General features: G+C 41.6%; 1 protein-coding gene and 1 long non-coding RNA gene across 2 annotated transcripts in view; one reads left to right on the top strand and one right to left on the bottom strand.

Annotated features, from left to right (window-relative positions):
- The first annotated feature begins 2,541 nt into the window (after positions 1-2,541).
- Positions 2,542-12,351, top strand: LOC106565406 (nuclear receptor subfamily 4 group A member 1). The gene is made up of 7 exons (XM_014132502.3): positions 2,542-2,683; positions 4,561-5,393; positions 5,605-5,734; positions 6,032-6,195; positions 6,427-6,629; positions 6,814-6,992; positions 10,336-12,351. The coding sequence occupies exons 2-7, from the start codon at positions 4,563-4,565 to the stop codon at positions 10,596-10,598; spliced, it is 1,770 nt and encodes a 589-aa protein (XP_013987977.1). The 5' UTR covers positions 2,542-2,683; positions 4,561-4,562; the 3' UTR covers positions 10,599-12,351.
- LOC123725529 (uncharacterized) overlaps positions 5,859-13,604 on the bottom strand; it is a 33,605-nt gene continuing 25,859 nt past the window's right edge. Inside the window, exon 2 of the long non-coding RNA XR_006758047.2 lies at positions 5,859-10,594. This is a non-coding gene — a long non-coding RNA (uncharacterized LOC123725529). The remainder of the gene's footprint in view (positions 10,595-13,604) is intronic.

The raw sequence follows: 13,604 nt of genomic DNA, 5'->3' as shown, positions 1-13,604 counted from the left end.
GAAATACTTTAGGAAAAAAAACAGATCCACACCACATGAGGTTTAGGAAAAATATTCAAAAGAATGCGAATAAAAAGATATAAAAAGATATGTACATGGGACAAGACAAGACAAAGACGTCTGACTGCTTCGCCATCTTGGAACTGTATTGGGGAAGTTGGGGAAGGCCCTTTCCTGTTTCAGCATGACAATGCCCCCATGCACAAAGCGAGGTCCATACAGAAATGTTTTATTGAGATCGGTGTGGAAGAACTTGACTGGCCTGCACAGAGCCCTGACCTCAACCCCATCAAACACCTTTGGGTGAATTGGAACGCTGACTGCGAGCCAGGCCTAATCGCACAACATCAGTTCCGACCCTCACTAATGCTCTTTTGGCTGAATGGAAGCAAGTTCCATTATCTAGTGGAAAGCCTACCCAGAAGAGTGGAAGCTGTTATAGTAGCAAAGGGGGGACCAACACAATATTAATGCTCATGACTTTGGAATGAGATGTTCGACAAGAAGGTGTCCACATACTTTTGGTTATGTAGTGTACCTGAAATCGAAATATTAATTTAAATTAAAATCTTATATTTCCTTAAGTACAACATTTAAAAAAAATCTTGCTCCAAGTTGATATTTCACTATGGAACTAACTATCCAAATTACTTCAACTGGGTTACAAGCAATTACATAAATCCCATGTAAATCTACATATTAATCTGAATGAAATCTAATATTTCTTGTAAATACAACCCATTTTTTATCTTGCGCCAAGTTCCTTTTTGACTTTGGAATTACCTATCTGAATAACTTCAACTGGGTTACAAGCAATTAAATCAGAATCATAACAAAGCATGGCTTCCTCCACGTCAATGTGTGCGCATCATTTTCATGATGTTGTCAGCCAACCCGTCTATGCAGTGCGCATGTCCTTAAGGTGTTGAAAGCAATTTAGATACTTTCATTCAATTAAAAAAATCACATTGATCTGTCAAATTCGTTGTTTGATTTCAGACAAATTGAATAGAATAAGTTGAACGAACCAACACGTAATTTTCAAATCATTCCAATCAGTAAAAGCACTTCAGATGAACAACAGCATCATCCCACTTTTTACTGTGTACTAAGATAGAATACTTAGCAATATGACCCACATGAGAAAGATCTGGGAACACTTCTGCTTTTCCCCCACTAATGGTTAGGGTTAGAATTGGGGGAGGGGAAGCAGGTCCTAGATCTGTACCTACCCCTCCCAAGTGGTACTCTGCTGCCAGAATGAAACTTCCAGTAAATATATTTTTCTGTGGAAACTTCCCCTAGAGTAGGGTTTCCCTTAATTGATCAATCAAGTACAAAGGAGGAGCAAAAACCCGCAGGTGCTCGGCCCTCCAGGAATTGAGCTGGGTATTCAGTTCCTGAATTCTGCGAATTTACCTTTAGAGAAGATGCCAACACCTTTAACTGTCATCATACTTTTTTTAGGGCTATAGGGATAGACCTGTCTGATCTTGTTGGCATAATACCTTGACGTAGCCACGTGCAGATTTTTCCCACTTGTTGCGCTTCAAGCAGGGCTCAGCTTTTCTTGGCACACACACCCTCCACACACCAACACACCCACGCATACTACTGTTTCTCAAGCTGCACCTACTCTGCACCCTTTTCCCTGAAGTATGCACTTGTGCACTCCCCATTGGTGTGAACTGTTACACCAATCCTATGCTTTTAAATCTATGCAGGGGAGTGCACAAGTGCATGTTGGGGAAAAGGGTTGAGATTTGGGACACAGGCTTTGTAGAATGTTAGGCTATAGGCTATGGTAATTATATAGGCCAAATCATTCATAAAAAGGCTTTAAAAATTACAATATGTAAGGTCATTAATGTCTTGTGTCATTAATTAGGTTTACCCTTTACATTACAGTGCCATTATTACTGTGTAATTATTCATGTAAATACAGTTTAAGAAGTATTGTAATGACTCATTGTTCTTACATTGTACTTAGAAGATAGGCCTACTGCTAGACCTTATAGCCATTGGGTTAGGCCTAACTGAGCAATTGTGTTTATAAACTCCTTATATGTATGTTCCTGTTTGCAAATGATTTGTTAGACTAGACATCTATTGGCTACATCGTGTACAATTTGAATAGCCTATAGTTTAAATAGACTTAAACAAAACGACCCAGCATTTAGGCTTTACAAGGACTTCCTTGAGATGACAAACCTATAATTATTATTATTTCTGGCACTCATTTGTCAGTTATCAATTTTAAATTCCTTTTTAGCAATACAATGTCATCATCAGACGTTTATTTTTAGCCTATACCAGGCGGTAATAGCACCACGTATGTAAAAAGGTCTAAATTTAGATCAGACAACTCCGCAGGCGCTTGCGTCAATGGAATCCCGAGCGTGCGTCAGAGTGATGAGGACGTCTGTGTGAGAACGATGGCATTGGCTCCTGACCCGGAAAAGTCACCGCCCCGTTTACCTTTTATGGGAAAAGACACGCCCAGAGCCGGGACTACCTGACGTAACGGCAAAATACAAGTGACTGTATATATTGCGCTGTACCTCAAGTCTGAAAATTTCATTCCCTTTCAGAATTGTAAACAGAGGTTGTAACACACTTTATGTTTATCCATCACTCGGAATACATGAGACGTTGGCTAAGGAATTGAGGATTTATACAGCAGGTTAGTAAAAGTTATTTGTTATATTTTGCATGCATGCTTAGTGTGCTTCACTGTTTTTTATAGATCCGATTGGCAGTGATGCCTTTTTATTATTTGAAAACTTTACCCCACTAAAACGCTTGCTTAATGTAATGATTTGTTGCATTTTATCCTACTTGCAATTGCTGTATTTTTGTTTTCTTAATAATTAAAATGTTCTATTTTCTAATGGCATACAGCCAATTCAATGTATAGATGCTACGTTCCCATTCGAGTAGGCTACAGCTGCTGAAACTGTCAATCAAATAATAAGTAAATAACAGACCAAATGCTAGATGTCGTGGATATCGTTGTAGACTTGACTGCATTCAACATTGAGCGCTGTCACACTTGTGACTTGCGTATGTGTTGGTCAGTGTTGTGACCAGCCGCACACTCCCTGTTATAGGGCTATTTTATAGGTCCTTTTATATGGGGCCAATAGGGGTGTATTGATGGCCTTGAAATAGCCCAAGTATTGTTCGCTGTGTAGCCTTTATGATTACATCATTTCGAGGCTTGAAATATCGAAAGGAAATAGTTGAGCATGTGAATGGTTGGATATTTCTGGTTTTGTATGATTTGCTCTTCATGGTCAGTTATTTGAAACTTAATCCATCTGTATTATTTTATTATTTTAAATAAATAGGCTTATGCATCACATTGCTACCAATTTAGGCTACTATTATGAAAGGCAGACAGACAGCGATATGGCGAGTCGTTTTACTGTGTTCAAGAGGCGGTGGCAGTATCGGATGTCTCATTGTTGTATCCCTCTTGTCCTCAGTTTATCAGATGATGCACACATATCCTTTGCATGCATGTTCCACACAGAGTTCAGAAGTTAACTTGTGACCTTTTGATGTTGGCACCCTTTTCATAGGTCAACGATGTTTCTTACTTTAGTTTGTGTGCAACAGGTGTATAGTTCTCACCAAAGCACACGCTAAGAGATAAAAACAGTCACTGCTTAGGGGCAGAATAGCCTACACCCAGACATGTTGCTGACAATGATATAACAAGGAAAAAGCAGTGTCTTCCATTTCAGGGATTGCACATAAATGAAAGTGTTTAGGATAATTGTTTATTTTACATTGTGTCTAGTCATGCAAGGATGTCTTGAGATAGTCAAAGCTTTGACTGATTGACCAAAAGCCTTCATTGTGGTTTAACTGACATTGAATTAAGACAATAGTTAAGAGATTAATTGGATCAGATGATTATAGCAACAGTTCCGTGAGATAACACCTCAGTTCTGAGGTAGACATGAAACACACACACATGTCCAGCTGCTAAATACACCCTAGCACCCAACCCCCCCGCCCCAAAGCCCCCTGCTCTGCCGGCCCTGTCACCTTCCCCTCTTCAGCTGGCATTTAGCCCACCCTGAAACCCAATCCCCTGGACTCCTTAGTACTGTCAGTCCTTGGGGAGGAGGGTTGCCCTGTTCATAATCGTAGCATTAAAAGCCAGTAACGCAATATCCTTCAGCAAGACTATCTCCCCATCATCCGGACAACTGGTTTACCAGGCTTTCTCAGAATCACCAAAGGGGTACCAACAAGCCTAAAGCTGTGTCAGTGTGAGGAGGGGGGATGGAAGTGTTTCTGTATGGGATGATGTCGGGATGCACTGTTGGAGAGGTGTTAAAAAGGGATTCCTAAGACCGGTTAAGTTTCTTCAGTGTTGTTGACTTGTTTATGGTTATTGCACCTGGTTTGACTGGGGTGATGGTGAGCTTGGAGCATATGGCAGGTTGGCCTACATTACTCAACATTACTGGCACCATTTCAATTATTTTCCTAAGTGAATGTCTATGGAATATTTTTATTAAATACTGTTTTCAATTTTTTTTCTAGCAATGCCCTGTGTTCAAACTCAGTATGGAACTGTGCCCTACGACAACAACTACTACAGCTCTGAGTTCCTGAACCCCGAACTCAGTGCTAAGCTGACCATGGACATTGGTGCTGAGCGGGACCAGCTCACCGCCTCCTCCCTCCCCAGCATCAACACCCTGGTGGGCAGCGGCTATGTGGGCGAGTTTGACACCTACTCCTGCCAGATCACCACCTCCGCCTCCACCGCCCCCTCCAGCCACTCAGCCGGCAGCGCCTCCAGCCCTCAGGCTCAGCACTCAGCCTTTAAACTGGACGACATCCAGGTATACAGCTGCTACCCGGGCTCCTTCGCCCTCAGCTACCTCGACGAGACGCTGTCCTCCTGCGGCTCCGATTACTATGGCAGCCCCGCATCAGCCGCCCCCTCCCCACCCACCCCGGGCTTCCAGAGCCAGCCTGGCCCAGTCTGGGACTCACCCTTCAGCCCCTATTCCCCAGACCCTGGGTGCTGGGTGGCCGATAAGTCAAGCCTGGCTCAGCAACCCTCCTTCTTCACCTTCATCCCCACCACAGAGCAGCACTCCCCCCTGGGGCAGCACCAGGGCCCCCAGCAGAGTGAGGAGGACCCTTTCTTCCAGCCCTCCCAGAGGCATGCTTCCCAGCTCCATTATGCCCCCTTGTCCCTAGACCAGGGATCCATGGACAGCCCCGGGCTCATGGAGAGGCCCATGTTGTCCCCTAAGACCGGCAGCCCCGGGGCCAACGAGGGTCGCTGTGCGGTGTGTGGGGACAACGCCTCCTGTCAGCACTACGGGGTCCGCACCTGTGAGGGCTGCAAGGGCTTCTTTAAGGTAGGACGCTTCACAGTAGTTATATTATTATTATTTCATGATTTTTATGATTCATTTACACATAATAACATCTTTAATATTCATACATTAACTTGGCTCCAGTTTCAGTTGAAGTGCTCACTAGTAAGAAACTGATTATAAAAGAGAAAGGGGAACTTTGACAAATGCGCAGGAAAATAATCACACTGTTCTTTGTTTTTTGTTCTTGCAGCGAACTGTACAGAAGAATGCTAAATATGTGTGCCTAGCCAACAAAGACTGTCCAGTAGACAAGCGGCGAAGGAACCGCTGCCAATTCTGCCGTTTCCAGAAGTGCCTGGGGGTGGGAATGGTGAAGGAAGGTAATGCCATGTCACACTCCCTTAAAGCCTTCAGTGTCTAGTATATGTGACGTGAAAACCAAGTTTGCAATGACAATCATGTGAAACCCCAGCTAAGAATGAAAGCCATGCGAAACTGCAAAACTATTTTATTTAACCTTTATTTAACTAGGCAAGTATACTGTGCCCAATCGTATAAAAATATCAACTGAAATGGATATAGCCGTTATTCAGTGAAACGGAGGCTTGCAGTGACAGTCACATGAGAATCTCAGACAGGTACAGTCAGTGAGAGTAATTTATTTTTCTCACTTACAGTCGTCCGCACAGACAGCCTGAAAGGTCGCAGGGGTCGTCTGCCCTCTAAATCCAAGACAGTGCTAGAGTCAGTGTCCACCACCCCACCCGTCAACATCATCGCCTCTCTTGTCAGGGCTCACATAGACTCCAACCCCGCCATCGGAAAGCTGGACTACTCCAAGGTAAGACCTCCAGACATGTGACTCGTGGAACATCATATTATTGGTTGTCTCAATCTCTCTCAGAATTTAGCCAGTTGCTGTTGTTAAAGTTAAGCTTCTCGCTATAATATAGTTATGTAATTAAGCTTCTTTGATGGCAGTGATCTCGATCCCATTTCACACTACATGTTGTGAAGAGAAGGACATCAGAGGCAGTGAGTCATCCCTTTCTTTCCTCTATCCACTCCTTAGTACCAGGAGACAGTGGCCAGCCTATCAGAGAAAGAGGATGCCAATGACATCCAGCAGTTCTACGACCTGCTGACAGGCACCATGGATGTGATTCGGAAATGGGCCGAGACCATCCCAGAATTCACCGCCTTCTGCCCGGAAGACCAGGAGCTGCTCCTGGAATCTGCTTTCGTGGAACTCTTTATCCTCCGGCTAGCATACAGGTATAAATACCACTGTAACCATTGTCTGCATCCCAAATGGCACCTTATTCCCTATGGGCCCTGGTCAAAAGTATTGCAGTAAATAGGGAATAGTGCCATTTGGGATGCACACATTTACTCCGTAGAAAACACAAATGTGTGCCCATTGTTTCTAGAATATATGTTAAGACTGTTCTGTGTCTAGGTCGAGTCCTGAGAAAGACAAGCTGATCTTCTGCAACGGCGTGGTACTTCACCGTATGCAGTGTGTGCGAGGCTTTGGCGACTGGATCGACTCCATCCTGGACTTCTCCCAGAGCCTCCACCGCATGAACCTGGACGTGTCCTCATTCGCCTGCCTTGCAGCACTCGTCATCATCACAGGTGAGACACATTCTCTCACACACACACACACACACACACACACACACACACACACACACACACACACACACACACAATTTCACTATACAGTTTTAGTGAGCCACTTATTTGCTCCACTAGGAGCTGAAAGGAATAACTCTAAGTGTACAGTGCCTTCAGAAAGTATTCACACCCCTTGACATAAAATAGATTACATTTAGATTGTGTGTCACTGGCCTACACACACATAATTCCACTTTGACCTTATGGGTTATGTTTTTAGAAGTTTTTACAAATTAATGAAAAATTAAAGGCTGAAATGTCTTAAAACCTCTTTGGGCTAGGGGCCAGTATTTTCACGTTCGGATGAAAAGCGTGCCCAAAGTAAACTGCCTGTTACTCAGGCCCAGAAGCTAGGATATGCATATGCATGGTAGTATTGTATAGAAAACACTCCAAAGTTTCTAAAACTGTTAACATAATGTCTGTGACTATAAAGGAACTGATTTGGCAGGCGAAACCCCGAGCACAATCCATCCGGGGAAAAATGTTTTTGAGGTCATTGTGTTTTCCAATGTTTTCTATGGGAAACCTGATTTATTAGGGCCCAGATTGCAGTTCCTATGGCTTCCACTAGATGTCAACAGTCTTTAGAATTTGTTCGATGTTTTTCTTTTGAAAAATGAAGAAGTAGTCCTATTCTTTCTATGTGTCACTCAGGTGGACTCTAGTCTTTTGGTGCGCGTGAACAGGAACGCACTCCTCGTTGTTTTTCTTCGGTATTGGAAACAGTTTATTCCGTCTTAAATTTGACCGATTATTTACATTTTAGGGTACCTGAGGTTGGATTAGAAAAGTTGTTTGAAATGTTTGGACCAAGTTTACAGGTAACTTATTAGATACTTTGTAGTCATGTTGGGCGAGTTGGAACCGGTGTATTTCTGAATCAAACGCGCCAAATAAATGGACATTTTGGGGATATAAAGAAGGAATTTATCGAACAAAACGACCATTCATTGTGTCACTGAGACATTTGGGATTGCAAAAAGATGAAGATCTTCAAAGGTAAGGCATTTATAATATCGCTATTTCTTACTTTCGTGTCGCACCTGCCTGGTTGAAAAATGGTTTTCATGTTTTTGTATGCGGGGCGCTGTCCTCAGATAATCGCATGGTGTGCTTTCGCCGTGAAGCCTTTTTGAAATCTGACACAGTGGCTGGATTAACAAGAAGTTAAGCTTTATTTTGATGTATTACACTTGTATTTTCGTGAATGTTGAATATTTATATAACTGTAGTTTGAATTTGGCGCTCTGCAATTTCACTGGATGTTGTCAAATCTATCCTGTTAACAGGATTTGATCCGTAAGAAGTTTTAAGTCAATAAGTATTCAACCCCTTTGTTATGGCAAACCTAAATAAGTTCAGGAGTAAACATTTGCGTAACAAGTCACATAATAAGCTGCATGGATTCACTCTGTGTGTAATAATAGTGTTTAACATGATTTTTTACTACCTCATCTCTCTACTCCACACATACAATTATCTGTAAGGTCCCTCAGTCGAGCAGTGAATTTCAAACACAGATTCAACCGCAAAGGGAGGTTTTCCAATGCCTCCAAAGAAGGGCACCTATTGGGTAAAATGGGTAAATGAGTCCAAAACATTATAATACAGACATTGGTTGAGCAGGGTGAAGTTATTAATTACACTTTGGATGGTGTGTCAATACACCCAGTCACTACAAACATACAGGCGTCCTTCCTAACTCAATTGCCGAAGAGGAACGAAACTGCTCAGGTTTTTTTTTGGGTATTTTACCCCGTATTTCTCTGCAACTCCCCAACAGTCTCGGGAGGCGAAGATCGAGTCATGCGTCCTCCGAAACATTACCCGCCAAAACGTTGTTCTTAAGAGCCGCCCGCTTAACCCGGAAGCCAATCGCAACAATGTGTTGGAGGAAACACCGTTCAACTGACAACCGGAGTTCAGCCTGCAGGCGCCCGGCCCTCCACAAGATGTCGCTAGAGCGCAATGAGCCAATTAAAGCCCCCCAGCCAAACCCTCCCCTAACCTGGACGACGCTTGGCCAATTGTGTGCCGCCCTATGGGATTCCCGATCATGGCCGGTTGTGATACAGCCCAGGATCGAACCCGGGTCTGTAGTGATGCCTCTAGCACTGCGATGCAGTGCCTTAGACCGCTGCGACACTTGGGAGGCCCACCACTCAGGTATTTCACCATGAGGCCAATTGTGACTTTAAAACCGTTACAGTTTAATGGCTGTGATAGGAGAAAACTGAGAATGGATCAACAACATTGTAGTAACTCCACAATACTAACCTAACTGACAGTGAAAAGAAGGAAGCCTGTACATAAATAAAATAATATTACAAAACATGCATCCTGATTGCAACAAGGCACTAAAGTAATACTGCAAAAAAAATGTAGCAAAGCAATTCACTTTTTGTCCTGAATACAAAGTGTTATATTTGGGGCAATTCCAAAACAACACATTGCTGAGTACCACTCTCCATATTTTCAAGCATAGGGGTGGCTGTCATGTTATGTGTATGCTTATAATCGTTAAGGACTCTGGAGTATTTCAGGATAAAAAATAAATGGAATAGAGCTAAGCACAGACAAAAATTCTGGTTCAGTCTGCTTTCCACCAGACACTGGGAGATTAATTCACCTTTCAGCAGGACAATAACCTAAAACACAAGGCCAAATCCACACTGGAGTTGCTTACCAAAAAGACAGTGAATGTTCCTGAGCGGCCGAGTTATAGTTTTGTCTTAAATCTACTTGAAAATCTATGGCAAGACTTAAAAATGGTTGTCTAGCAATGATCAGCAACCAACCTTGAAGAATTTTGAAAAGAACATGAGCAAATGTTGCGCACTCCAGGTGTGGAAGGCTCTTAGAGACTTACCCAGAAAGACTCACAGCTGTAATCGCTGCCAAAGGTGCTTCTACAAAGTATTGACTCAGGGGTGTGAATATATATGTAAATGAGATATTTCTGTATTTATTTTTCAATGAAGATGTTTTCTCTTTGTCATTATGGGGTATTGTGTGTAGATGGGTGAGAAATAAAATCGATTTAATACATTTTGAATACAGGCTGTAACACAACAAAATGTGGACTAAGTCAAGGGGTGTTAATATTTTCTGAAGGCACTGTAGTTCTAACACTGAAACAAGCATAACATATGCATGTGATATAGGCTATAGCCAAATCAAAATCAAATGAATCAGAGTTTATTGCTCACGTGCACAGGACACAGCAGTTGTAAATGGTACAGTAAAATGCCCATTCACATTTCTCATCAAGATGTTTCTCCTTGTGGTTTCTCCTCAGATCGCCATGGCCTTAAAGAGCCCAAACGGGTGGAGGAGTTCCAGAACTGCCTCATCACCTGTCTGAGGGACCATGTGTCCAGCAGTGGCTCCGATGCGGGGAGGCCCCAGCCCAACTTCCTGTCCCGACTACTGGGGAAGCTCCCTGAGCTGCGCACCCTCTGCACCCAGGGCCTGCAGCGCATCTTCTACCTGAAGCTGGAGGACCTGGTTCCCCCACCGCCCATTGTAGACAAAATCTTCATGGATACCTTACCTTTCTGAAAGGACAGATACAAAGATGAAGAGGAGTGATTAAGTGATGATGTGAGGGGACAAAAATACGATAAACTGAGGAGGTGAATAGGGGGCCGTAGTCCGAGTCCATTACATTTGGGACTTCTGAGTGTTGAATATGGATAGGAGGCACCCCCCCCTCCACTGAAGTGGCGTGGCCTTGCCCCTTTCTAGTGCACTGACTTAATGACACGTGTCTGATTCTGCCTGTATTTTTCTCACGTTTAGTTTTAAAAACAAAGACCTGTGGGTGGCAGAATTGGATGTCTATTTTCCAATCTGTGGAATTCTCATGGACATCATCCAACAAGAGAGAAGAAGACACGAGTGGACGTTTCAAGTTTTTGGTCTCTTTTGTAAGTGTGAGTTTGTGGAGTGGCTTTATCGCTATGCAAAATGTTTACGTTTGTTTCTTTGTAGGTTGCAAAATATTGGGAGACAGTTGGTGTGTATGTACAGCTCTGAGGGAAATAAACTGCATATGTTCACACCTGAACACCCACTTAAACCCAAGTTCTCAAAAATCCTATGGAGTCTTCACATCCCAATACATTTAATTTAGTAGCTGTTCAAAGTTGATGCATCGAGAGACAAACAGAGTCAAACACTGCGGCCTCCAGTTCACAAGCCTTTCTTAACGACAACTGTTAGGTCCTACATTTCAAAAGTGAATATTTTCACTGAAACTGTTATAATAGCCATTTGTAGTCCTGATACCACACCTTTACAAGGTATTGGACCAAAGGGAAGCTTTCCATCTGTCTGCCTGCGGTGATAGCTGGCTATTGTTGTGACATTTACAGCTCATCAACCCTAAAGCCTTAATGTATCTAAAAAGGTGCCATCATTTTTACTCACACCACACTGAAACATTTCATGTGGGTTTTAATGGCAGGAGAATCATATTACTGAAACAAAACAATTATTTTCCTTAACTCTAATATTATAGCCATGAGTCCTTAAAAATAAAAACATGCCAGCAGAATTACAATGTTTGAAAAGTGCCTTTAAAAAAAGTTTCAAATCATTAATCATAAAATACTATCATAAATAGTGAAGAACTCCTGTGTATTTAGGTTTTCATTCCAACCATCCCACTGCTATAAAGTCTGTAAATCTAAAACATTCAAACAGACTTGGTGAAGTACGATTGGCTGAAATGAAAATGTGCATACCAAGAGATACTTGAAAACAGGTTAGAAATCCCATGATTTGGAATAGCCTAAGAATAGTCCAGGGATAAAAAACATAAATACATTTATTTTTATGAATGTGAACGATTATAGCATAGTATAGTTTCACAGTATAGCTGTAACATGGATCCACTCAAACATGTGACCCTATAGCTTTCTATCCTTAACTGTGTGTATATATAAATCTCTGCTACTGCAAGTGTTGCCTTACACACGCTCCTTCAGGAGGACTGTGTGCAGTTTTATTATATGTTGTTTTTATTTTGTTCTTAAAATGAACTTCAAGTGATTTCTTAAGTCATTACATGGTGAAATGTGACAAAACCACGAGCAGCTAAGAGCACTTCAGCGTTCTAAGACAGTATACAGATTTATACAAATGTTTCCTGCTTCTTTTTCTATGTTTGTTTGTGACACGTGTGTATACTTATAACATAAATACTTTATATTTGTGAGTTTTCGTAATGTGGTACATAAACATATATATATTCAGAGGAAGAAAAAGTTTAATATTACATTTAATATTAAAATACAATTTCAAAATACAACATTTGTTGCCATTTTTCTAAAATGTCATGATATTATTTCACAGACATACTTTTATGATGATGTGCGTAGTAAAAATGAACACCAGATTATGAGTTATACGTGGTTTCCCTGCTTAAGATAATGTTAAAACCACAGGCAGCCCGGTGGTACCTTCATTTGTGAGGACGAGCTCAGCAATAAATGGAATGGTAACGAACACATCAAACACATTTCAACCATTATTATGAGCCGTCCTCTCCTCAGCAGCCTCCTGTGGATAAAACTCTTTCCTCTAGTCTAGAGGCTGTTCTGCAGCCGAAGTTGTACACCATTGGTTTGATTTTCATGACATCATAACCGGGAGCGGTTCCTTCCTTTCAGTAAAACCACTTGCTTAGTTTCTAGATAAGATTGATAGAAAGGGAACTTTCATGCTCTGTGCCACACAGGGGCACATGACGTCATAACTGTGTGGGTGTCTCTATCTTTTCCATAGTGTTGTCTTGGCATATTATATGATATACTCAAAGTAGCTGATACTAACACCTTACAATATGAATTTTGGTTGTTCCCCTTTGAGTTTCTTTGTTATTGGGCTGTTTAAACCACACAATGTATTACTGTACATAGCATGGCAGAGCTATTCTGTAGTATCCCATATGGGAAAATAATATATTTAAATAGATTGGGAAAATCTCTATATCAAATATATATGAAAAAAAAGATATGTACATATATTTGTTAAATATATGTGTAAAATACACACACACCTCACAACCTTCCCTGATGATAATGTTGAGTCTCTATTGACCTCTGGTACCTTAATATTAGGTTCTGAAAATGGTGTTTTACATGCAAAAGATGGATCATTGAGTTGTAGTTAAAAATGCATTCTACAGATATTGAGGTATGGCCTACCTGCCACTTATGAAACAGTACAAATAAATGAGGTGTTTATTTCGAAAAGACACTTGAATCTATAACATATCTGTAAATATATATTTGTATATATTTTTCCGGGCTGTCAGTCAACATTTGAAATGTTCCCGAGCCCTGCCTTCAACTGACAGAGCAGCCATTGCAATTTAGAATTTTCTTCATAAGGAGACGAGCAGCTGTCATCCCCAAAAATATCTCTTGGATAACGCCATTTTATTTGATTATACATTCTTAACATTGAATTCAAATGCTTTTAACCTGGTGGGTGACAGAGGAAGAAGTGATTTATTTTGTCGAGCTAGCTAGCTCCTTCTTTAGCTTGCCACAGAAGTGC

This window comes from Salmo salar, chromosome 12, assembly GCF_965601325.2.
Source record: "Salmo salar chromosome 12, fSalSal1, whole genome shotgun sequence".
Classification (NCBI taxonomy): domain Eukaryota; kingdom Metazoa; phylum Chordata; class Actinopteri; order Salmoniformes; family Salmonidae; genus Salmo; species Salmo salar.
Note: the sequence above shows the minus strand (reverse complement) of the source record. Positions and strands in the feature narration are given on the sequence as shown.